Source organism: Pongo pygmaeus, chromosome 20 (genome assembly GCF_028885625.2).
Source record: "Pongo pygmaeus isolate AG05252 chromosome 20, NHGRI_mPonPyg2-v2.0_pri, whole genome shotgun sequence".
Classification (NCBI taxonomy): Eukaryota; Metazoa; Chordata; class Mammalia; order Primates; family Hominidae; genus Pongo; species Pongo pygmaeus.
In genome coordinates this window covers 44,690,783-44,716,323 of record NC_072393.2, presented here as the reverse complement: position 1 = coordinate 44,716,323, position 25,541 = coordinate 44,690,783, and the positions used below count along the sequence as shown (strand labels likewise).

Genomic DNA, 25,541 nt, shown 5'->3' with positions numbered 1-25,541 from the left:
GATACCCCCATTTCCTTCCCTGACAGCCTCTGGGGCTTTTGGGGGCAGTGGCCTGAGTACTGCAGATAGCAAAGGCCTGGCCGGAGCTGGGAACAGGGGTGGCCCCGATAGCCTGTGCCCTGGGGCCCTGCTGCCCTGGAGCAAGTCTTTAGTTCGGTGGGAGCAGAAGGTAGCCCTGCACTAGGGCCGTGAGGGGACACAGTCTGCCTTTGCGACAACCAGGTCCCTCACACCTTCTTAGGAACTGTGGGCCCCTTTCCGATTTTTGAGGATTTCTATGGGTCTTCTTGCCTCCAGAAAACATCCCCACAACCGTGTGTGGACAATCTCAGGTGGCCCACAGATGTCGCCCCCAAAACACATCTGTAGACATCTGGAGATTTTCACAGACTGTCAGTGACACAGAGCTCTCTCTGCCTCTGCCTGGACTGACTCGTGCGGCTTAATCTTCCTTGGGGGAGGGGATGGAGTCATCCACTTCTGCAAGCACTTCATTCAAGTCAAGGCCTTCTCTCACAGAAAATCATGTCCACCCGACGTTATAATTGCCACAGCCTCAGATTCGGAACCTCAGTCCAAAGTATGGAAGACAGGACTGGGGTCCACGGCCCGCCCTGGGTGCTGGGCAAGGAGCAGCTTTCCAGTGGAGGGAGAAGCCTGCGGCGGGGGCTGCGCTGTCTGCCCAGATCCCTGCCCCTGGGCCCAGTGTCCTGTGCTAATGGCAGAGCCCCCACTAGCCTGTGCCCTCCCACTGCACAGAGCCCCCACTGAGCTGAAGCCTGACTCTGGGCTGCTCCACGAGGGAGGGACGAACTTCCCGGCTCCTCAAGACACAGACCTGGGGGTCAGAGCTCACCTACCCCCACAGGGGATGGGAAAAGGCGGGGAAGCCCCGCAGCCGGAACCCTGCTGCCCCCGGACCCCGCCACCCGTCCCCTCACCCTGCCGTCATGGGTCAGCAGGATTGAGTCACTCTTGATGTCCCGGTGGATGACGCCCTGGGCGTGGAGCACCGACAGGGCCTGCAGCACTGCCAGGCACACGGCCGCGATCTGCTCCTCGTTCATCCTGCGGGGTGGGGTTGGGGGTGAGCAGCCAGGTGGACAGCACCCCGGGGTGCTGAGGGGGATGCAGCCCTGCCTTGCGGTGGGAGAAATCTGAGACCACCTGACCCCACTCTGGAGTGGGAGGAATGGAAGACACGACCCCATCCCGGGGGCCCGGAGCACAGCTGGTTTGGAGATGTGGCCCCACCCCTAGTGGTCTGGAGGAGACTTGGTCATGTCACAGGAGGGGTCTGAGGCCCTGGAAATACCTGGTGTGGGTGACGATGTCGGTGAGGGCGCCTCCTTCCAGGAACTCCATGACCACCCAGAGCTCGTCCCCCACCAGGTAGCTGTTGTACATCTCCACCACATTCTCGTGCTGGTAGTCCCTCATGATCACCACCTGTGCAGGGGCTGCGTCAGCGGTGGAGGGAGGCGGGAGGGCTGCCAGGCCCGCCTCAGACCCAGCCACCGCCACCCCCCTGGTTCCCCCTGCAGTTCTACATCGAGCCTGTGCTCACTGGGGCCACCTGGACTGTCCTCCCCTACTGCCACAGCCACGTGGGCCTCAGAGCCAGCTTGAAGCCCATGCCTCCCTTCTGGGGGTGCGCCCCCCTGGGCACATGCCCATCTCAGGTCAGTCCTGGGCTAGTGCTGGGGGGCAGGTGGGAAGAGAGCGTTCAAGCACAGGGCTGAGACCCGGACAACGGCAAGGATGAGAGAAGAGGTGTGTGTGTGGGGGAGGATGAGGAACCCAGGCGAGGAGCTCCTGGTGCAGCCTGGCGCTGTGATGGGCAACGAGGTCGAGAGGGGCCTCACACACCCGGCAAAGGGACCTGGGTTTCCTATCGTCAGGGTGCTGCAGGGCACTGCCAGGGTCTCTAAGGAGGGATGGTGACGGGGTGGGCCTGAACGTCAGAAACATACTCTTGGTGGTTGTGTGGGCTGTGCCGAGGGACACCCAGGAGCGGAGGCCGGGGCGGGGCAGAGGGAACCCAGGAGGGGCAGGTCTGGAGGACACTGTACCCTGGAGCCCAGATGGGCCTCAGTGGGTGCAAGGGGCCTGGAAGACACTGGGTGGGGGGTCAGTGGGTCAAGGAACCCTAGGTCTGGGGCTCAGGGACAGAGATGTGGGTGAGGGTGCTGTGAGGACAGAGGCAGGGACCCAGCTGGGGTAGAGGAGACGGCCTGGGGAGGGGGAGGGGGAGGAGTGAGGGGAAGAGGGGAGCCTGGCCCAGCATGGAGGAGTGCAGGGAGAGGAGGGAGGGCAGGGCGGGAGGGGTGGGAGGACCGGCAGGGTGGCAGGGCGGCAGCGCCCGCACCTCGTTGAAGAGCAACTCGCGCCTCTGCTGCTTGCGCAGGTCCATCTTCTTGACGGCCACCAGCTTGCCCGAGCTGCGCACGGTGGCGATGCACACGATGCCCGTGGAGCCCTCGCCGATCTTGATGAAGTTGTCCAGGTAGGAACGGGGGTCGCCTGGGTCCACCACCAGCTGCAGGGCAGCCCGGAACTGCTCATGGGATACTCGCTGTGGCTCCCGCTGTGGTGAGCAGGGGCCAGGGGGCCCAGGAACAGCAGGGGCGACAGGGGCGGCAGGGGTGGCAGGGGTGCGGGCTGGAGGGGCCAGCTGGGGCTCCGAGGCGTGGGGGCCCAGTACTCCAGGGCTGGGGGCACCTCGGGCTCGGGTGGGAGGCCGGGAGGAGGAGGAGGAGGAGGACTGGGGGACGGCCAGGCCCCCTGCTGATGGCCCGTTAGGGGCCACGTCATGAGGCTCCCCCTGAAACAGAAGAGAGAAGTAGCTGTCAGTGATGTGTGCCAGGGAGCAGCTCTGCTCCCTAAGCAGGAGAGAGACCCAGCGACGGGACAGATACATGGGTGGTCAGGATGAGATGCACGGTGGTGGGGCGGGGCTGGAAGGTGGGGACACAGCAGCAACAGGCAGGGGACAGTGGGGGCCCTGGGGCGGGGGAGGGGTTACCTGGGCACCCCGGGATGGGTGGTCCGTGTCAGCCCTCGGGTAGGTGTTAAAGGGCCGGCCAGCTGCCAGTTTCGCCCCACTGGCCAGACCAGCAGGCTGGGGGGTGCCGACGTCAGGCCCGGAGAGGGGGCGTTTGTCCCGGGAGGACTCCTGGGGCCCCCCTGAGCCCTCCCTGGAAGACTTGGGCCTCTTCTCTGGCCCCGCCCGTCGCCTGTCACCACTGCCGCCACCCGCCTCGCTGTGACCGGCGAACCGGCCTCGGCTGCCTGCCTTCCCCGGGCCCCCTCTGGCCGTGGTGGCCGGCTCCTCTGGCATCCCATTTTCCTGCCGGGCACGGGCGGGCGGCGGCGGGCTGTCTCTCCGCAGGGAGTTGGAGCGTGTCACCGACATGTTCTCAAACTCGTCCAGTAGCAGCGTGAGGGCCCCATCCTTGGCACCTTTGCTGCCCCGCACGATGGTCTGGGGTCCCAGGCAATGGTGGGTGGGGGCCCAGCAAGGAGTGGGGCACACAGGACGTGCATCCGACACGCAGGGACAAGACAGCACGACACACACAGAGACAAGACAGAGACGCAATGAAGAGATGCCATGGAGTGACAATGGCATGGGCGGTGCGGCCCCTTCCCTCCCTGGGGACGCAGCTGCAGGGGCCAGAGGAGTGATCGCCATGGCCAGGCTGCTGCCCTCTGGGCTCGGTTGGACCCTGGAGAGGCCCCCCTTGTTTTTCTCCTGTTCCCTACACTGGTGGAATAGTCCTGCCCTGCGGGGTTGGGGGGAGGGAGGGCAGAAGCTGACCCACCCCATAATCAGCCCCGAGGGCCGCAAATGACAGGGCGCTGGGGCCAGGGCCTGGCCTGGCACTTCCTCCCATGTGGGCGCCAGTGTTCCTTAGCCCCAAAACCACACTCTCTGCTCCCATGAACAACAAGGGGTGGGAGACAGGGAGAGTCAGAAAGGCCTGGTCCCAAAGTAGAGGGCAAGGGGGTCCCAGGAGCCGGGTGGCAAATACAAATGCAGGTGGGGACCAGGCAGAGCATCCAGTGCGTCCCGAGTCACCCTGTCCCCACCCTCTGTGGTCTGAGTCGTGTCCTGCAGGCCCCCTCTGCCCCCGCTCCATTTCCAGGCACACGGCTGTCTCCCCCACCCCTGCCCCCCCCGCGCCCAGGGCCTCTCCGCTGGCTGCTCCCTCTGCCTGGAACATCAGCTCTCAGGGTCCCCGTGGCTCCCTCCCTCCACTCCTTCAGGTCTTTGCTCAAAACTCAGCTTCTCAGTGAGGCTTCCGCTGGCCGCCCGTCATCTAAAATGCCAGCCCCTGCCCTCCCCGGCCTCTGCCCTGCCTGCATTCTACCTAGAGCGCCTAACAGCAGCTGATACAGAGCACGCAGGCATCTGTCTGCTCCCGGCTCTGCCTAGTGCACGCTCCGGGCAGGGATTGTTTTTTCCTGTCTGCTTCGGGTCCCGCTCCATCTCAGCACCTAGACCAGCATCTGGCGCACAGCAGGGGATCAGTGAACTTTTGCTAAACCACGTAGTGAGTGAGGTGTCTGTGCAAAGGCCACAGTGAGCTGAGAACGTGGGCCCTGCTGACAGGGACCCTGCCTGGGGCTGCCAGATGTCCTCCAGCCGGAGGCCTGCCTCTAATGTGTGGAAAACACTGATCCCACAAAACCTGGACCCTGCCTGGGGCTGCCAGGCATCCTCCAGCCGGAGGCCTGCCTGTAACGTGCAGAAAACACTGATCCCACAAAACCCGTGGCCTGCCGCTGCCCTGTCTCTCCTGGCCGTGGCTGTCTGCCTGAAGCTGGGCCTTGCCCAGGGGCCCCAGGAAATCAAGGTGGACATAAGGCCAGACTTTGCTGTTAGAACAGGGCATTGAGGCAAGAAGCAGTGGCTCACGCCTATAATCCCAGCACCTCGGGAGGCCGAGGATCACCTGAGGTCAGGAGTTTGAGACCAGCCTGGCCAAAATGGCGAAAACCCGTCTCTACTAAAAATACAAAAATTAGCCGGGCATGGTGGTGGGCGCCTGTAATCCCAGCTACTCAGGAGGCTGAGGCAGGAAAATCGCTTGAACCCAGGAGGCGAAGGTTGCAGTGAGCCGAGATGGCACCAGTGCACTCTAGCCGGGGAGACAGAGCAGGAATGTGTCTCAAAAAAAACCAAAAAAAAACAACAACAAAAAAATGGGGTCGAGAGGGTCCTGGGAGGCCTGAGGCCCGGTCAAGGGCAGCAAACACAAGCGCCCATGGGGCCTCAGGACAGTGCTGGCCACAAGGCCCCATGTGTGAATTCAAGTGCCCTGCCCCCTGGTGGGACAGTCACAGGCAGGCCTCACGTGTGGCGAGCCAGGCAGGGGCTGGGTTTTTGGAGACATCTTGGTGGGGGCAAAGCCTACAACCAAGTGGCCACAGAGCCAGGTAGGGCGTGGAGCTGAGGCGGGTCGGGTGCGGCCTGTGGCCCAGAAGAGCCAGTGCCCCGCCTGTGGAAGCAGCTGCCACTTGCCTCCAGCTGGTCTGTCACCAGATGCCAGAAACGGCTTTGGAAGTGAAGTCTGTCACTTTCTCAGTGGAGGCAAAGAAATCAAAGCATTCAAAAGCACCCTGCATGGGCCACAGGGACCCCTCAGTGGGCCACCAATTGAGGCTGCACTTGTGTCTATGGCCAACTTGTGCGCCTTGGGGCTTTTCCCCGCCAGGCTGGGCCGGGTACGGGGAGGGTGAGTCCCCAGGCACACCCATCTCCACCCGCTGGAAGCAAACCTGACCAAGCTCCCCTTGGCCTGTGGCACCCCCCGGTCCCCACTGACCATGGGGGAGTCCAGGCTCCAAGGCTGGCTTCCGAGGCCCAGCATGGGCTCAGACCAGGCCAGCCTCATGCCAGGCCACACCCAGACACCGGCTCCACAACTCTTATGATTTCACATGGAGGCAGGAGAGGGGTTAAGAGCATGGGCCTTGGAAACAGAAATTGGTTCAAATCCCAACCTTGCCATTTGGCTCTAGATGGCAGGAAAAAAAAAAAAAAAAACAAAACCCAAACCAAAAACCCCCAGTGTTTCACAGGAGTGATTTTCTCCACTAAAGCCCAGCTTCCCCAGCGTCTGCTGGAATTCCTCCTCCTCCTCCCTCAGCCCTGGGCTCTGCCTTGGTGTCCCCTCCTCCCAGAAGCTTGCCTGGACCCCTTGTCTGGGTCAGGTGCCTCCTCCCGGCTCCCCCACCCAAGCCCTGACCACTTGGGGCTGTCACCCTCTGGGAATGGGTCTGTCTCCCACTGCCAGGAGCTCTGGAAAGACTCAAGGGTGGGATGGGAGTGTGGTCCAGGGTACAGCAGCATGGCCCCAGGGGCATGAGTCTCCAGGAGACAGCAGAGCTTGGAGGCTGGTGTGGGGGCTGTCAGATGGGCCATGGGGGGCTCAGGTTGGGGTGGCATGGGTTCTCAGAACTTGGAGCCAGTGGGTGAAGGGTGAAAGGCCAGCATTGGACCCAGGATCAGGGTGGAAGGCCGGGGTGTGTCTCTGTTTCCATGTCAGGGAGGTGTCGGTCACAGGGTCGAGTGTGGGGTTGAGGGCCAGGGCCACTTGGGGGTTGGGGTGGGCTGGGGGAGGTGGTGGTGGGTGCCGCATACCTTGGGGGCCCCGGGCTGGATGGAGGTGATGCAGGCGGGGTCGACGAGGGGCTTGGGCCGGCGAGCCGACTCCTCGATCAGGCTCTGCCACTGGCGGGGCAGCCCCGTGAACTTCTGCTCGTGCTGGTCGAAGCCCGTGTGCACGCGGTGCTCGAAGTTGGATGGCGCGGAGATCTCCACCCGCTTCTTCCTTTTCCCAAACATGGTGCCGGGGGCTCGGTGTGGCCTGCGGGAGGGAATCACGGTGGCTGAGTGAGAGCCTGCATGTGTCTCTTCCTCCTCTGCCCCTGCCCTGTCCCTTCCATCCTCATCTTACACCGAGACCAACAGGAGGCAGCAGCCTCCTTCCGGGTCTCCCTGCTCACCCCCTGCCCCCATCTGTGTGGCACACACAGCCAGAGGGTACCCGTGAGCACCCGAGCAGTCATGTCCCTCTGCTCAGAACTTTCCTGCTGCTCTGTCTCCTGCGGGCCCACAAGGCCCCATCACCTCTCTGTTCTCACCCCCTGGAGACCTCAGGGCCTTTGCACGGGCTGGCCCCTCTGCCAGGAGCTTGCTTCCCAGTGTCTGCACAGGGCTCCCCGTCCCCTCCTTCAGTTCTCAGAGCAGCAGTGACTCCTTTCCTGACCACCCCAAGGCAAACAGCCCCGTGTCCCGCCGTCCCCACTCTGTATCAGTCACGGCCCGGAACTCATGGAAATCCTGTTTGTTGTTCCTTCTTAGGTTCATGAGTGCAGCATCCACACCGCACCGCTAGAATGTCAGTGCCACATTCTGGCTGGGTCTCATCTGCCCCGCTTCCCGACATCCCCTGCTATGCCTGGTACATGGTGTGTACTCAATGGATGGTCACTGATGGCCTGGCTACTGCCACTGGTCCAGCCATGAGTCTGGGCTGGGGACGCACACACCTTTGGATATTGACTCAGCACAGGGTTACTGATCCCCTGGCTTAAGAGGGCACCCCAGGCAGCCTTGCCGCCACACTCCCCTATCTTTAGGATCTGTGGTCTTCAGTCAGGCCCTTGACACAGTACCAAGCACAGAGCAAATGCTCGACCAAAGCCACTTTAAAAAACAAAGGGGCTGAGGGAGAGACATGCTGATGGCGACATCCCATAGAGAACCTGGAGAAAGATGGGAGGCGGAGCCAAGAGGCCAGAGTTCGACTCTCCATCACATGCTGCCGTGACCTTGGGCAGGTGACAACCTCTTTGTGCTGTGGATGAACCCCCATAGGGCTGCTGCGAGGGGTAATGGGTGACTGGGAGCAAAGAGCTTGGTGCAGGGCTTGGCAAATACGGGGGGCCTATCAGTGGGGACCACTGTGATGGCTGGAGTGGCTCCCACAGTGCCTGTGGGAGGAGGGGCCCAGGTCCTGCTCCCCACGAAGGCCCCACCCCAGCTGTCCCGGGCCTGGGCCCTGGAGTCGCACACACCTGCACACACCTGGTCTGATGCTGGTGGGACAGAAGTGCCCTCAGGCAGGTGACCACTCCTCCAGGGGCTTCGGGTTGCTCATCTGTAAAACGAGAGGAATGCATCCGTTCACTCACTCATTCATTCATTCATTTAGGAATAACTCAGCAATGGGCCTCCTCTGTGGCCACTGCAGTGACTCAGACAACCTCTGACCTCATGGGAAGTTCGTGTGGGGCAGACAGACCTGTCCCCATGCAGCAGCAGCCCAGGGTGGTCAGGGCTGGGGGACGGGAGCACGGGACCCAGTCTGGAGGGACGCGGGGTGGGCAGCAGGAAGGCTTCCCGGAAGAGGGGAAGAGTTGAGACCAGAGGACGAGGGGACACGCAGGTGGAGTTTCTGTTCTGTCTTGCTCCCAGCTGGCTCCCCCGCGCCTGGCACAGCGCGTGGCACAGCAAGTCCTGTGGCCCTAGTGAGAGGACAGAGGACGTGCAGATGCACGTGGCCCCTCCACACCTACTTCTCCTCCCGGCTCAGGCTGCCTTCCTGGGAGCAGCTGGGAAAGGTGAGGCCCTGGCCCAGAGCTAGGACCATCGATGGGAGCCAGCCAGGGGAACCGGTTTGGCAGCGGGAGCCCTGTGGGAAGCGGGTGGGGGCCCAGCAGCCAACCTGTCTCAACTGGTCCCAAGAGGCCAGCGGGTGGTCAGAGCCGGGCCTGGCCAGGGCTCCCAGGGTTGGCCCAGTTTCCCTGCTTGCCCTGGGCCCCAGGATGGAGGGCGGACGGGGGGCCTCCTCTGTCTCTGCCCAGCCCCTTCTCTGAGCCCAATGCCGGCGCCCTGAGTGCTGCCTTCCAGCCCGGCCCACCCCTGGTGGCCCTGACCTACTCTCTCGTGGCTTTCTAGGCCCAGCTCCTAGGGTCATCCACATACCCCAACAGTCCCCATCTGCCCATTCTGCCTGCTGTCACTCCAGATCTGTGTCCCATGTCCTCCGGCCTCTCAGTCCTCCCAGATGTCCCTCCACCCCCTTTGGCCCCATGCCCAACCCAGGCCTCTTCATCGTGAACCTGTCGCCCCGCCCATCCTGCTCCTTCCCCACTGCGGGGCACTAGACAGTTCCCACAGCCACGGGAAGAGGATCAGCCATGTGATCCCTCACTAAGCCTAGAGGGCGGAGAGTGGGGCAGACCCTGAGGTGGGGGACACCTGGGGACAGGGCAGGAACACCCTGGAGGGCGGGCGGCCGACCCAGCTGGCAACACAGGGTCTGGGGGATGTCCTCCGAAGCCTGGCCTCCTGCCCTCCCAGCCATAAACCCCCAAGGGAAGGGGGCAAGGGGCACGCCTCCGGATATTTGCCTGGGGCCACCCCTTCCCTCTGGGCACTGCACAGAGGGCAGGACAAACAGAGGAACTGAACATGTTTATAATGACCAGGCAGCGACCCCACCCTGGGCCGTCCTGTGCAGCTCCAAGCCCTGCCGGCTTCCCCAGCAGGCGCTCCCTTCCCAACAGAGAAGCTCCTGACCTCGTGGGGGCCACAGAGGCCGTGCCAGGCCTGGGAAGAGGGAGAAGAGCTAGGCGGAAAGGCTGGGCTTGCCCAGGTGCAGGGAGGGAAGGGTGGGGGCTGGGCTCCCAGGCCAGCTCCAAGCTTGACAGTCAGGCTGCCTAGGGCTCCAAACCCCAGCAGGGCTGCTACAACCGGCCCTGTGTGACCTCACTTTCTGTGTCTGTGAACTGGGGCTCTAACCCAACCTGGGGACCTCAATATGTGGCCCTGGGTGAGCAACTCGGCCATGCTATGCCTCAGTTTCCTCCTCTGTTCAAAGACAGTGATAATAGTAGCTGCTTCCTGGAGTATTTATTTATTAATTTTTTTTTTTTTTTTAAATGGAGTCTCGCTCTGTCGCCCAGGCTGGAGTGCAGTGGTGTAATCTCGGCTCACTGCAACCTCCGCCTCCCGGCTTCAAGCAATTCTCCTGCCTCAGCCTCCCAAGTAGCTGGGATTACAGGCGCCTGCCACCACGCCCAGCTAATTTTTGTATTTTTAGTAGAGATGGGGTTTCACCATGTTGGCCAGGCTGGTCTCGAACTCCTGACCTCTAGTGATCTGCCTGCCTTGGCCTCCCAAAGTGCTAGGATTACAGGCGTGAGCCCCCGCGCCTGGCCTTCCTGGAGTTTTTATAAGGAATTACGCAGAACACAGGGCACAGAGGGCCTGGCCCAGAGACAGCAGTTGGGATCAGAGCCAAGGCAAATCACACACAGTAAGTGCTCAGTAAGTGCCAGTCACCATTCCAATAGCAGCCAGCACTTACTGAGTACCTACTGTGTACCAGCCCTCTTCCAGGCACTTTACCCGGAGTCCCACATATGACCCTGGAGGGAGGGGCCATTATGAGCCCCGGCTTACAGACAGGGAAAACAAGGCACAGAGGGGGACCTCATTAACCCAGGTGACCCAGCTAGGGTGGGAGAGTGGACACCAGACTCCAGGCCTGTCTGCAGAGATTCACGGGTTCCGGCCCTGCTGTGCGTCTAATCCCGTTCCATCCTTACAAGCATCCTCATCCCAATTCACAAATGGGGAAACTGAGGCCCAGAGAAGGGAAGGCCCTTGTCCAGGTCATGGACAGGAGAAGCAGCCAGGATTTGAACCTGGGTGGTTGTGTGTGGAAGGCACTGAAGGCTGGGCTCTTACCTGCCTGTCCCGCTGCCCTGGAGGGCTGAGCTGACGCTGTTGGTTTTGTCTATTATTTATTTATTTATTTATTTATTTTTGTTTATTTATTTATTTATTTTGAGACGGAGTCTTGCTCTGTTGCCCAGGCTGGAGTGCAGTGGTGCAATCTCAGCCCACTGCAACCTCCGCCTTCCGGGTTCACGCCATTCTCCTGCCTCAGCCTCCGGAGTAGCTGGGACTACAGGTGCCCACCACCACGCCCGGGTAATTTTTTTTATTTTTTTTTATTTTTAGTAGAGACAGGGTTTCACTGTGTTAGGCAGGATGGTCTCGATCTCCTGACCTCATGATCCACCCACCTCGGCCTCCCAAAGTGCTGGGATTACAAGCATGAGCCACCGAGCCCGGCCTTCTTCTTCTTCTTCTTCTTCTTCTTATTATTATTATTATCATCATCATCATCATCAGCCTCTCAAGGCTGGTCCTGGCCTCCCCGCTCCCTCCCTCCCTCCCTCCCCATTATTTCTGTCTACACCAGACCTTGCATTTCCTCTCCTGGCCTAGTCTCTGCTGAGTGGGGGGCCCTCTCTCCTGTGTGGCCTGTCCTGGACCCCACGATAGTGGGAGGAAGCACAAAGTGGGCCCCGGGGCCCCCACCTCCCCAATGGCTGTTCACCAGCCTTTCCCACGGGCCTGTGCAGCAGGAAAGATGCTTAAAACCAATCCCTCCCACCAAATGTGGACTGAGGCTCAGCTCGGTACTCCCACCACCATCGCCACCACCACAAAGGACTCATGGCCCAGAGCAGACACTGACGCTGAGCTCACAGGCGCCCTCAAACGCGGTGGAGTGGCCATTCTGAGCCCCATTTTGCAGCTGTGGAAACAGAGACTCACAAAGGTCAAATCTCTCACTAAGCTCACCAAGCAGAGCTGGGCCTGGAAGCCAGAGTCCTGCCCACTCCAGAGACCACAGCCTTAAACCCTTTGCTGGCCCCCAAAATGCCTCTTCGTGGCCTGAGAGTCCCCACAGGATGCGCCCAACACCACGCTGCCCTCCTCTCCTCCCAAGCACCCCTGTACTCACTGTGCCCTGGCCACACAGGTCCCCCTGCTGTTCCTCAAATCCCAGACATGGTTCCACCTCAGGGCCTTTGCACGGGCGAGTGCCCCACCTGGAACTCTCCTCTGACTGATCTCCCACCTCCCCTGACTTCCCAGGCCCGCCTGTGCTCACAAGCCCTGCTCCTGTCCTGTCACCCTCTACGCCCGTCTCTGCTTTATCTTTCCTCAGGGCTCTTACCACATATATGGCGTGTGTGTGTGTGTAATTCTTTTTTTTCTTTTTTTGAGAGAGTTTCACTCTTGTTGCCCAGGCTGGAGTGCAATGGCATGATCCCGGCTCACTGCAACCTCCGCCTAGTGGGTTCATGTGCTTCTCCTGCCTCAGCCTCCCAAGAAGCTGAGATTACAGGCGTCCACCACCACGCCCGGCTAATTTTTGTATTCTTAGTAGAGACGGGGTTTCACCATGTTGGCCAGGCTGGTCTTGAACTCCTCACCTCAGGTGATCCACCTGCCTCAGCCTCCCAAAGTGTTGGGATTACAGGCGTGAGCCACCGGGCCCAGCCATGTGTGTAATTCTTTAGCATCTGCCTCTCCCCTAGAATGTGTGAGCTTCACAGGGCAGGGACTGTCGTCCTCTGTCTTGCCCCCTCGTAGCCCAGGGCAGCACATGGTAGGGACTCCGTGGAATGATCGTCCCTGTCCACTGCACTATTCCCCTGCTCAGAGGCCTCGGACAAGGCCCAGCAGCACCCAGGAAATCTTTCAGATAAGCAGCTGGGACTTGGGGGCAGTAGTCCCAGAGCAGCAGGAAGGTGCAGCCTTCTGCCCCAGCTGGGGCACAGATGCCTCTGAAGTCCAGTATTTGATCCCCAAAATGCAGGCGCATTTTGTATCCTACTCTAAAATGTTTATTTCAAATTTTAAAAAAATATTTTGAATTCTTTAACATGTGGGACAGGCAGCATTGACCTGGCCTAGCAGACACTTCAGATTTTCCAGTCACCCCCTGCATCCTCTGACCTTTTATGGGAGGAAAAGGGTCCCACCACCCCTATTCTCCCCCCAAGGTTAACTGGCCCAAATGGAAAAGCAAGATCCACCGTGCAACAAAGCTGTCGGTGTGAGCAAACGCATGCGTGCAAAAACCCTTACCTCCTGCCCCGCCCCCTCCAGGCTCTGATCAAAGCTGCTGCCCCTGGAAGGGAGGGGGCTGGCCCAGCCGGAACACAGGGGCCCAGGGGCAGAGCAGGGGAGGTGGCCAGGACCACAGGCATCCTTTCATCATCACCAAAACGAAACTCGAATCAGGAAGGGGACCCAGACCGCTCACTGCCTCCAGCCTGCACTCGGCCTTCCACCATTGGGTCCCACTCACCACCCTGCCACAATCTTCACCTACCAGCTCTGGGAGGGCCCCTCCCTGCCTCAGTTTACCCTCTACCTTCTGGGCATGTGCTCTGATGGTGGAGGCGCTAGGAGTTTGGCTTCCCGTCCCGGCACAGCAGGCTCCTCGCTGTCCCGAGTCCCCCACGCCGTTCCTGCCTCCAAACCTTGGCTCAGCTCTTGCCCCCATCCTTCACGGCCCCCAACCCTCCTCTATCCACATCTCTCTTCAGGCCTCCCACACTGAGCCTCGTTCCTCCAAGGAGTCCTCAGGTTTGGGACTGACACATCCCCAGGGTCTTCCTTAGCAAACACCTACTCCACCCACAAGTGACCCGATCACACCCACCCACGCATCGACCCATGCACCCGTCCATATCTACCGAGGGCTGACTCTGCTGGGCCTGGGGCCCATAGCAGTGCACCCAACAGTCAGAAACATCCCTGTCCTTGCAGCACTCACATTCTAGAAGGAAGGAGGCAGTCAATGCATGAGATAAATCAGAAAAATATCTACTAAGTCGGGTGAGAAATGCTGACATAGAAAATAACGCAGCAATCAGAAAGGAGGTGGGGGGAGGGAAGGCTGGAATTCTCAATAAAGTGGTCAAGGCCGGGCACAGTGGTTCACGCCTGTAATCCCAGCACTTTGGGAGGCCAAGGAGGGAGGATTGCTTGAGCCCAGGAGTTCAAGATCAGCTTGGGCAACCTAGTGAGACCCTGTCTCTACCCCAAAAAATAAAAAATAAATAAAAATTTAGCCAGGTGTGGTGGTGTGCACCTGTGGTCCCAGCTACTGAGGAGGCTGAGGCGGGAGAATCACCTGAGCCTGGGAGGCCGAGGCTGCAGTGAGTGATCGGGCCACTGCACTCCAGCCTAGGTGACGGGGTGAGACCTTGTCTCAAAAATAAGAATAACAGGCTGGGCGCAGTGGCTTATGCCTGTAATCCCAGCACTTTTGGAGGCCAAGACAGGCAGATCACTTGAGGTGAGAAGTTGGAGACCAGCCTGGCCAACATGGTGAAATCCCATCTCCACTAAAAATACAAAAAATTAGCCTGGCGTGGTGGCAGGCGCCTGTAGTCCCAGCTACTTGGGAGGCTGAAGCAGGAGAATCGCTTGAACCTGGGAGGTGGAAGTTGCAGCGAGTCAAGATTGCGCCATTGCACTCCAGCCTGGGCGACAGAGTGTGAGACTCCATCTCAAAATAATAATAATAATAATAATAATAATAATTATAAAATAAAGTGGTCAGGCAGGCCTTGCTGAGAAGGGGACACGTGAGCAGGGACCTGCCTGAGGAGGGGAGAGGGAGCCATATAGGGCCCTGGAGGAAGGGCAGCCCAGGAGGAAGGAACAGCCAGGGCGGTGGGAATTTGCTTGATATGGTCAAGGGCAGTGAGGAGGCCGCGGAGCTGGAGCAGGGTGGGCGAGGGGGCTGCAGGGAGGGCCTGGTCCTTTCCCGAGTGAGACGGAGTTGCAGGGGTCTCTGAGCCCAGGAGGGCCACCACCTGACTCAGGAGTTCACAGGCTCCCACTGGCTGGGAACAGTCTGTGGGGGCAGAACGGAAAGGGGGACCAGGGAGGAGGAGGCTGTGATAGCCCAGTGGAAATCAAGGGGACAGGACCTTGTGGGGGCTGCAGAGGGGGCGGCATGAGCAGGTTCTGGGCATGCTGTAAAGGTGGAGGTGGCAGCACTGGCCGAGGACTGCAGCGTGAGCTCACAGGCAGGGGCTCGGCCTGGTCTTGCTCCATGTGGCACCCCCAGCACCTGGCGCGGAGCCTGGCGCAGTCAGCCTAGGTCCATCCCCTCCAGGGCCCTCAGCGTTGCCTCGCACATTACAGTTGTTCGCCTGTCTGTGGCCATCTTCCTCGCTAAGTCAGTGGCTCATATGGACAGGGACCACGTTTTGGTTCATGATGGCTGCATTTCAGTGCCTAGAGCAGGGCGTGGACTCACAAGGGGTCCCCTTCGTGGCTGTGGACTTGCCCAGGCTGTGCCAGGCACACAGACCAGGCCACGCGGAGCCATCTAAACAGTTATGGGTGCTGGGTGGGGAGTCCTCTTCCTTCCTGTTCCCCAAACCAGGAAACTGAGGCCCAGAGAGGGGAAGTCACTGCCCAGGGCTATCCAGTGCCAGGTCACAAAAGCAGCCACTCTGTCCCACAGAGAAGGCAAGTCAACATCCCCCAGCCTCCTGTTCCCCAGTGGTCCCGGCTCCAGCCAAGGCCTCCACTCTAGAGAAAGGACCTTGGAGGTTTATGGGACAAAAACAGGAAGGAACAATGTCCCTGACACTGACCAGACCAAGACCAGAAAAGCCACCGTGGTTAGAAGGGAATCTGAAGACATTACACAAATGCACACACACAGTTCTACGGGGCTTCCCACTTTGGCTCAAACACTGATTCAACACGGCCCTGACTGGGAGGGCCCTGCCAACCTCGCAAACCTCATCTCCTCCCCTCGCTTCTCTCCAGCCGCGCTGGCCGCCTCCGTGTATGTCTTGGACTCATCACAGCTGTTCCAGCCTCCGGGCCTCTGCACCTATCTTCCCTCTGCCAGAACTGCACTGCTCAGCCTTTCTTGATATTCAGGTCTTAGTGCAAATAAAACCTCCTCCGAGAGGCTGCCTGACCCCTGAACAAAATGTGCACCCCGCTTTTTATGTCTCTGTGGCACTTACCACCCCCTGGCATCCTATACCTACTGACTGGCGGTGCCCCCAGTGGAATGGCAGTGCCCTGAGGGCAGGGACCTGTCTGTCTGTCTGGTTCTTGCTGGCATCTAGAGCAGTGGCTGGAACACAGTAGGTGCTCGAGACATATCTGTGGAACAAGTGGGTGATGCCATTAGCAAAGTAATGAGTCTGATCCCTGAGGAGGCCCAGGGCACGGGGATGGGGCCGAGACAGACACAAGTCCCTGGGCCTCGTACACTCACTCCCTGGAAGTCTGACCTTGACGCCTGGGGAGAAAATGGGTCTTCAGAGACTGAATCTGGCTGTTCCGTAAGTAAGCTGGTGTGTGTCCCAACACCACAAAAGGTACCCCCACTGTGAACGGCCAGGCCCTCCCCACTGCAGGAGGGCCCACCCAGCCACGTGGCCTACGCTGGGAATCTCAGGAAGTGGCAGGGTATCCTGGCAAGAGCCAATTCACATAGGGGGTGCCTCTGGAAATCCATGAGTCCCCACAATGGATAAAAGCCCATAAAGACACAGATCCGGTGGGGGGGTGCCTTTGGAAGCGGGGCCTGGATTCAGCAGCGTCTGTGGAGGGTGGAGGGGGCAGCCCTGCTCTCCTTCGTTCCTCCAGGTATAGCACCGTCCCCGCCACCAGGCCTCTGCATGGACTGTGCCCTTAGCCTGGGTCCTGAAGAGCCCCCTGCCCCCTCAACCTTCACCTTGTTATCCCTTCCTCTTCCTTCAAACTGCAGGTCCATGGCCGGGCGCGGTGGCTCATGCCTGTAATCCCAGCACTTTGGGAGGCCAAGGTGGGTGGATCACCTGATGTCAGGAGTTCGAGACCAGCCTGGCCAACATGGCAAAACCCCATCCCTACTAAAAAAATACAAAAATTAGCTGGGCGTGGTGGCATGTGCCTCTAGTCCCAGCTACTTGGGAGGCTGATGCACGAGAATTACTTGAACCCAGGGGGCAGAGGTTGCAGTGAGTCAAGATCACGCCACTGCACTCCAGCCTGGGTGACAGAGTGAGACTCTGTCTAAAAAAAACCCTGCTTGTCCCGTGCCTTCCCCTTGACAGCATCTGTCACAGCTGTAATTTCACCTTTGTCTGTATGGTCCTTAATTAGTATGTCTCCTGCAATGAACGGGCAGCCCCACGAGGATAGGCCCTGTCTCTCCTGGCCACTGCTTTGTCCTCAGGAAAGGTCTGGCGCAGTACAGGGGCTCAGCAGGCCTGTACTGGTGGTTAAGAGCCGACTACCCAGTCCCAGATACTGGCTCTACTACTCCAGGCTGTGTGCCTCTGGACAAGTGACTCAACCTCTCTGGACCTCAGTGTCCTCATCTGCAAACTGGGGGTAGTGATAGTCCCTACCTCCTGGGCATGTTGGGCGAGCGAATAAGATGACACATACAAAACATTTACAACAGTGACTGGTGCCGAGTGGGGCCTCACTGCAGGCTCACTGCTGTTATCATTACTGCCATTCTTGCTGCTGAATGATGAATGAATGAACGAACAAATACACTACAGAGGATGCCGGGCATGGTCCCTTCTGCAGAGCAAATATGCTAGCCTTACTTTCTCCAGGGTTGGGAGGGAGGAGCCTGATGGGCTGTTATTGTCTGGTAACAGGTCTGCCTCTCCCACTGGACTCGGAGACCCAGGAGGGCAGGGCCTGGGGCCATCTCTGTGTCCCCAGGCTTGCCCAGCACAAGGTAAGGTATGGCACAGAGAGTGTGGCTCAACGAAGAGATGGTGCTTCCTTTACCCAGCCAGGCCCAGGCTGGCGCTCAGAGCCCCCAGTGATGCCAGGGCCAAGCCCTCCTGCCCCGAATCTGGCCCAGCACAGAAGGGCACAGACACAAAGGGCACTGCTGGTGCCCTTCACCCCCCCAGAGATACTCAGGGTGGGGATGGACACCACAACAGAGTGTGTGGGAGCCCATACGGCCTGGGAAATCAGAGCAGACGTCATTTATTCCTTGCCTGAGGCTAGGCAGGGGGAAGGGGGTGATGTGGCAGGAAAGAGGCCCTGCCCCTCTCAGGCTCCAGCACCCAAGCCCTCTCACTGTCTACCTCCCCTGCCATGCAACACACAAGGCTGCGCACAGATGCCAAGACACACACTAGGCAGCAACCATGGCCTCTCCTCACAGACCCAACACACAGCAGCGAGTGAAGCCATCCCGCAACACATGCATGCTCACACATGCACACACACACGCGCACACATGCACACTCATACATGCACACACGCACACTCACACATGCACACACATGCACACTCACACACTCACACATGCGCACACACACACGCATGCTCACACACGCATGTTCACACAGGCATGCACACACATGCACACACGCACGCTCACACACACATGCATGCTCACCCATGCACACTCATAAACATGTACACACATGCATGGTCACACACGCTCACACACATGCACACACGCACGCTCACACACGCATGCACACATACGCACACATGCATGCTCACGCTCACAAATACATGCTCACATACATGCACACACATGCACACTCACACACATGCATGAGCCCTAGACACAGATGCATGTGAGGACATGCCAGAGCATGCAAGACGTCCGCAGCTGACACCACACAGAGCCGAGTCCTAAGACCATCACACAGACATGCAGATACACACCCAGCCACACACCACAGGCCTCCAGCCACACGCACTGGTCACATGGAAAGCTCCCTGGCCATTCTTCTCCAATATTTATCTTAGGCGAAAAAAAAAAAAAACTTCCCGGCTAGCCGGCAACAGCAGCAATGCACCCTCAACCCTACAACATCCCGAGCACCCAGCGGCGGCCCGTACAGGAGCGTGGGCTCAGGAGGCTGGTGGCCAGGGGTCAGTGCCTTGCTTGCCGCGGGGCAGGGGAAAAGGACATTACCAAGAGCCTCCGTTCCTGTCTCTAGAATATGGGGCACCAGCACAGCGTGCCCCAGAGGGAGCTTCTGAGGCTTCAGTGGGAGAAGGTGGGGGAGCGGCTCTTAAAGCCAGCTTGGCTCAGAGTACACGCGCAGCAAATGGGAAAGCCGCGGCTCAGCCAGCCTGCACGTGGGCCCCAGAAGAGCCATGGAGGGACCATGGACTGGGACCCTTTCATACACACTGCAAAGACTTGTGCACCCAGAGATGCAGAGACTCCCAAAGAGATCCACACATAGAAACACAGGGACACGTGTGTACACACACAATGCCGCAGACACCCCATGACTTCGAGGGAAAGCCGCGCCGCACCCCAGGACACACACGCACCTAGGAATAACCCCCAAGATACAAAGCTACACTAGGAGGCCCCCCCAACCCCAAAACCACACACAGTAGGCAAGGAGACCTCCATGGACCTAGGCACACCCAGTCAACTCCAGGGTCACCCACAGTGACTGAGTGAGGCACAGTCTCAGGGAAACTTCTGCCCCCATGCAAGCCAGACCCCAGGAGCGTGCTCCCACGGAGAGGCTCAGGGACCTATGCTCAGATGCCTGCAAGTCCCCAGCAGACAGGCACCTGCCATCTCGCACACATGGAAACACGGTGACCCCGCCCCAACCCCAAGAAAGGTGCGGCCTTCGCACATGCTCACACTGGCTCCACTGGCCAGGGGCAGGCCCTCCTTCCCCAGCAGCCAGTCTAGCGCCCCCCTCTCCCCTCCCTTCTGAGGCCTGGCCAGCTCACCTCTATCACGCTCTTTCCCACTTCCTGGGCCACCCTCAATGGGGCGGGCCTGTGGACAGACAGGCTTCCAGCTGGGAAAGCAGAGTAGATCCAGGGCTCCCCAGGCCCTCGACGTGGGCACCCACCAAGGAGGGCTGCCTGAGCTCTATGCTCCAGCCTCCAGGGCAGCGGTGGTGACGCGGCCAGGAGTTGAGCCTCGGCTGTGGCTTCCACCCACGGAGGGCGGGAGGGAGGCGGGGCTGAGCCTGGAGCTGGGGTGGGTGGGCCTGGGCCACGTGGCCCATAGCTGCCTGGACAGAGGGCAGGGCTGGGCGGGGACCCCAACCACAGCCTTTGCTTCAGCAGGGTCAGCCTCCCACCAACAGGCACACCCCGCCTCGCCCCCCTATGCCAGGCTAGGTGCCAGGGGCTGGAGTGGGTGACTACACAGCAAGGCTGAGTGCCTGCAAGCAGCTGGCCAGGTGGCTAAGGGACAGCCAGGTTTGAAACAAGGGACCGGGGTATGTACGTGGGGGCAGCTGGGGAGTGACAGGGGCCACTAGGTGCAGGACAGAGCCCCGGGGAGAGGGGTGAGTGGGCTCTCTGATATGGTGGCAGAACTGGAGAGCTGGAACTTGCTTCTCCTCCACCCCGACCAAGGCTGGAATTCTAGCAAGTGCTCAGCATGGGCTAGAGGAAAGGGGCCACTCTGCCCTCCTCACCCATGAGGAGGAATCTGAGACTTGGCCTGACTGGGGGAGGGGCGAGGTCAGGGGAGACCACGGTGAAGCCCCCATATCGCCATCCCGAGGTGTGAGAATAGGGCTGGGAGGTGTGGATGGCAGGAAAGGGAGGAGGGAGAGGAGGCCGGGAGGTGGAACGCTATGCTGGCGCCGCCTCACCAGGATGAAACTAACCCTGCTGAAAATAGGCAGCTCAACGTGACAAGGCCTTATTCTGGGCCAGGCCCTGCTCTTGGCACAGGCGTGGGCTCCGGGGCTTTGCCTCACTGTTGCCCTAAATGGGACAGGTCCTTCAGCAGGCCCCTTTCATCATGGAGGAAACTGAGGCCCAGAGAGGCGGAGTGACTTGATGCCCGAGGGGAGGTCAGGTGCTGGGACTCCCAGGCTGGGTGTCTGTCCCGGTGTCTGTGCCCTTAACCAGCTGCTCCAAACATGAGGCTGACATGATCAGAACCCCCATTCAGGAACAGAAGAAAAAGATGCTCCGCAGCACCCCTCCCTCGCCTTCAAATCCCACCTCCAGTGCAAAGGCTGGCCCGAGGCAGAGCTCGCAGGTGTAACTGTTTCTCCTGTGAACACTGTCTGTTCCCCTCGAGGCCTCCGGAGGGCTACTTGGTTCATCCCTTCTCACCCTCTGGCCCCACCTGAGACACCTGCTCCTCCACGAAGCCCTCCCTGCCACCCCAGGCTGGGTCAGGTATCCTCCGGGCTCCAGCCCTGCGCACTCTGCCCTGCACCTCCCCATGCCAGCCCTGAGCACCCAGGCTGTCGCTGTCTACAGCCTGCCCGCCTCTCATTCATTCACTGAGCTCCAGGCACATACCAGGCATGCCTGTGGGAGGCCCTGAGAATTCAGCACTGAACAAACTCCACAAAACTTCCTGCCCAGGGGAGCTGACATCCTAGAGGGGCTCCACCAGGGACTCCAGTCCGGTAGGCGGTAGGGACCAAGGCTGCTGGGTGCCCGGGCCCAGAATGGGTGCCCAGGCCATGGTGAATCCAGGAACAACAGTGAGCAAGTGCCCCGGCACACGGCAGACAGAGGTGCCTGGGTCCTCCCCACTGCCCTGCTCTGGCACACCCCTGCCCCCGCAGCCAACTCCTCGAGGGCAGATGTTATCTCCACACACAGAATGTGGGCTGGGAGGCCAGTGCTTGCTCTCAGGGTCTGGAACTCCCATCTCCACCTCTGTCCGCCCCCTGTCACAGTGAGGAGGAAGTCAAGGAGGGGCTGGGCCAGGCTCTGGACCACAGCAGGGCAGGTCTAGGGGATCCCAGAAGTACCAGATCTCAGGCCACTGCCTCCCCATGGGGTGGGGGGTGGGGCATCTGTCGAGTAACCACCCGGAGAGGAGCCAGGTGGGGCAGCTCTGCAAACCAGACGGGCAGGTTTGGGCTCTGGCGGGGAGTGGGTGGGGATTGGACAGCTCTGGACAGCCGCAGGAAATGAGGTCCCCTGGGGAGAGGGAGCTGCACTGGGCGATTCTCAGTGATTCTCACCTTACCACATTTACACTCATCTACCCCTTTTCCTTCTTTTCCTTCTCTCTGTCTTTGTAATACAGGCACACGGTTCAAAAGCCAAAAGGCACCAAAGGGTGAACTGTGACAGGATGTCCTCCTTCCACCCAGGCCCGCTCGGCCCTGGAGGCAACCCCTACTAGACTTTCGGGTTTTTTTTTTTTCTTTCTGAGAGATCCTACCTGTGTGTATGGGTACACACGATTACCTGCTTTTTAAAGAACAACAGAAATGGCAGCCACACGACACACAATATTCTGTACTTTGCTCTTTTCGAAAACATTCCGTGGCTCTCCCACGCTGCTGGCATTTGGCAGGAGCTTAACAGCATCCAGCGGAAGCAGGGACACACGCTTGACCTAGCAAGAGCTCTCCTGGGTACACACTCCAGCATAACGCAGGCCCATGGGGCAGGGAGCACGCATGACAAGAGACTAGAAAGAAGACAAATGCTCATCCCCAGGAGGTGGCGAATGAAGGCTCGATGGCACCGCACGTGATAGGGAGAATGAATGAATGACTACAGCTACATGTGGATGAGCATCAAAGAAGAGGCCGCACAGAAGAGGCAAAAACATCAAACAATACTCCATCCTCGGACTTTAAGGTTCAAAACCAGGCAAAAGGAAACTGCTTCAGCCTGCATACAGAGGTGGCAAACAGAGAGAAAAGCAAGCATATGATGGCCTCAAAAGTTAGGAGAGTTGGACTGGGTGTGGTGGCTCATGCCTGTAATCCCAGCACTTTGGGAGGCCGAGGCGGGAGGATTACTTAAGGCCAGGAGTTTGAGACCAGCCTGGCCAACATTGTGAAACCCCATCTCTACATTTTTAAAGAATTAAAATTAAGGCCAGGTGGGGTGGTTCACACCTGTAATCCCTGCACTTTGAGAGGCCAAGGCGAGCGGATCGCCTGAGGTCAGGAGATCAAGACCAGCCTGACCAACATGGTGAAGCCCTGTCTCTACTAAAAATATAAAAATTGGCGGGGCGTGGCGGTGGGCGCCTGTAATCCCAGCTACTTGGGAGGCTGAGGCAGGAGAATCACTTGAACCTCGGAGGCGAAGGTTGCAGTCAGCCGAGACGGTGCCACTGCACTCCAGCCTGGGTGACAGAGTGAGACTCTGTTTCAAAAAAATAAAACAACAACAAAACACAAAAATTAGCTGGGTGTGGTGGCACATGCCTGTAATTCCAGCTACTCGGGAGGCTTAGGTACGAGAATTGCTTGAACCCAGAGGCTGGAGGTTGCAGTAAGCCGAGATTGTGCCACTGCACTTCAGCCTGGGTGATGGAGTGAGACTCTGTCTCAAAAAAAAATTAAAATTAAAAAGAGTGGATGCTTCTGGGGAAAGGGAGAGACTGGGAGCTTTTGGGGTTTGGGGGAGGCTGGCACCATCTGTTTCTTCACCTGGAGGGATGGCTACATAGATTTTTTCCCTTATAGTAATTGGTTTTGCTATACATTTATGTTTTATGCAATTTTCACTGTGTATCCTAACAATTTATAATTATGATTTGAAAGAAAAAAATTTATATATTTATACAATTCTCCCTTGGTAGCTGAGGGAGATTGGCTCCAGAACCCCCGCAGGGGGGACTACATCCAGGGATGCTCACGTCCCTCAGTCAGTCCTCCATAACCGCGGATGGAAAAGGTGGCCCTCCATAGTAAATTTTCAGTCCTTGGTTGGTTGAATGTGTGGGTGCAGAACCCGTGATCCTGAAGGCCCATGATACCGAGGCCCAACTATATATACAGTAGTTCCCCTTACCTGCGGGGCGTTATGTTCCAAGACCCCCAATGGATGCCTGAAACTGTGGATAACATTGAACTCGATTGCCATCAGTTGGAACACGTTTCTGTTCCTGTCTTCCACCCCCGAAATGTAATGCCTTTTCCATCTTAACCAAGCACTTATGCCCTGTGGCTGTAACTTTCGCAGTCTGAGGTGTGACAGTAAACCTAGCACAAATTCTTTCCCTTCTTCACAGTTTCATGGATGGAAGGTTCATTCTTACTGTAAAGCTTAGTAACCTTAGCATACAATTTTTTTTCTTTTCCTTATTAGGTTCAATACTTCCCCCTTTTTCACTTAAAGGAAGCACTTTACGGCTTCTCTTTGGCATACCCAAATTGCCAGCATTGCTACTCTTGCACTTTGGGGACAATGTTAAGTGAAATAAGGGCTACCTGAACATAAGCACTGTGATACCACAACAGCAGATGTGAGAACCGAGAAAGCTACTGAGTAGCCACAGATGGGTAGCACATACACCATGGATATGTGGGGTAAGAAAGGTGATTCCTGTCCTGGGCGGGACAGAGTAGGATGCCTCAAGGTTTCATCACAAGGCTGTGCGGTGGCTCCTGCCTGTAATCTCAGCATTTTGGGAAGCTGAAGCAGGAGGATCGTTTCAGCCCAGGAGTTCAAGACCAGCTGAGCAATACAGGCAGACCTCGTCTCTACAAAAAAAAAAAAAAAAAAAAAAAAAATCACAATAACTCAGCATGGTCCACAATTTAAAATGTATGAGCTGTTGGGCCGGCGCAGTGGCTCATGCCTGTAATCCCAGCACTTTGGGCAGATTCCTTGAGGTCAGGAGTTTGAGACCAGCCTGGCCAACATGGTGAAACCCCCAGGCGTGGTGGTGCACGCCTGTAATCCCAGCTACTCGGGAGGCTGAGGTGGCAGAATCGCTTGAAACCAGGAGGCGGTGGTTGCAGTGAACTGAGACGGTGCCACTGAACTCCAGCCTGGGTGACAGAGTGAGAGTCCATCTCAAAAAAATAAATAAATATATGAATTGGTTATTTCTGGAATTTTCCATGTACTTTTGGGCCATGGTTGGTCACGGGTAACTGAAACCACAGACATGCTGCATATATATGTGTGTCTTGGTGATCTTTCCCCGCCTTGATCTTGGCAGAGCACTGCGCCTTGCTGCTTTGGCAGCTATGTGGAAGGACTATGATGTCTGGAGCCAGTCCCCATGGGACCACAGTGGTGGTTTCCTGTCGTTTGCTCTTATAAATGGTGCAGCAACACTCACTGTGTGCAGCTCTCATTTCACAAGTGTGCAAGTTTGTCTGTGGGTAAATGCCCAGTAAAGTTCACTGCCAAGCGGCCCTGCGTGAGGCCTGTCCCCACTCACAGCCCCTCGGCGGTGCCAGGGCCTATCTCCCCTCGGCCTCACAGCACGGGGCGTGGCCAGTCTCTCTAATCTTTGCTGATATGTGAGGTCTGGCCTCAGCCTAGTTTTCATTTGCATTTTTCTATTTAGTAGGGTTGAGCATTTTTCATATTTATAAAAGCCATCAGAATGTCCTCTTCCGCTAAGTGTCTATTCAAAGCCTTTGCCTTTCTCTGCTAGGTCAGGGAGACCTTTGTAAATCTAATCTGATTGTATCCTCTCCTGCTAAAAACCTACTCAGGCCCACAGAGCTAAAGCTGTCTCCTCACCGAGGTCACGCCCACCTCTCTGTCCTCATTTTTGCACACTCTCCACCCCCAATCACCTGCTCTGGCCACACACAACCTCCTTCCCACGTTCATGGAGTCCACCGACAGAAATCTAATGCATGTCTGTCACGTGCCGCCTGTGCGGGGGCAGAAGTGCAGTGTGGGCCCTACCCCATCAGGCTTATAGTCAAGCACCACACACAAAAAAATGTAAAAGTCCAGCTGACAC

The 25,541-nt window shown here is 58.4% G+C and overlaps 1 protein-coding gene across 6 annotated transcripts in view; it reads right to left on the bottom strand.

Annotated features, from left to right (window-relative positions):
- Window positions 1–25,541, bottom strand: part of PAK4 (p21 (RAC1) activated kinase 4) — a 53,184-nt gene that overhangs the window by 3,005 nt on the left and 24,638 nt on the right. Inside the window, exons 1-7 of one of the 6 annotated variants that reach the window (XM_063658682.1) lie at window positions 19,607–19,807; window positions 8,089–8,171; window positions 6,650–6,875; window positions 3,026–3,484; window positions 2,369–2,824; window positions 1,316–1,449; window positions 942–1,068 (exon numbers count right to left, since the gene is read on the bottom strand). In XM_063658682.1, the coding sequence (XP_063514752.1) occupies window positions 942–1,068; window positions 1,316–1,449; window positions 2,369–2,824; window positions 3,026–3,484; window positions 6,650–6,853 (1,380 nt within the window). In that variant the 5' untranslated portion in view covers window positions 6,854–6,875; window positions 8,089–8,171; window positions 19,607–19,807. Of the gene's footprint in view, window positions 1–941; window positions 1,069–1,315; window positions 1,450–2,368; window positions 2,825–3,025; window positions 3,485–6,649; window positions 6,876–8,088; window positions 8,172–19,606; window positions 19,808–25,541 lie in introns of those variants that run through there. The other 5 variants (XM_054462642.2, XM_054462640.2, XM_054462639.2 and 2 more) reach the window with 5 other exon arrangements.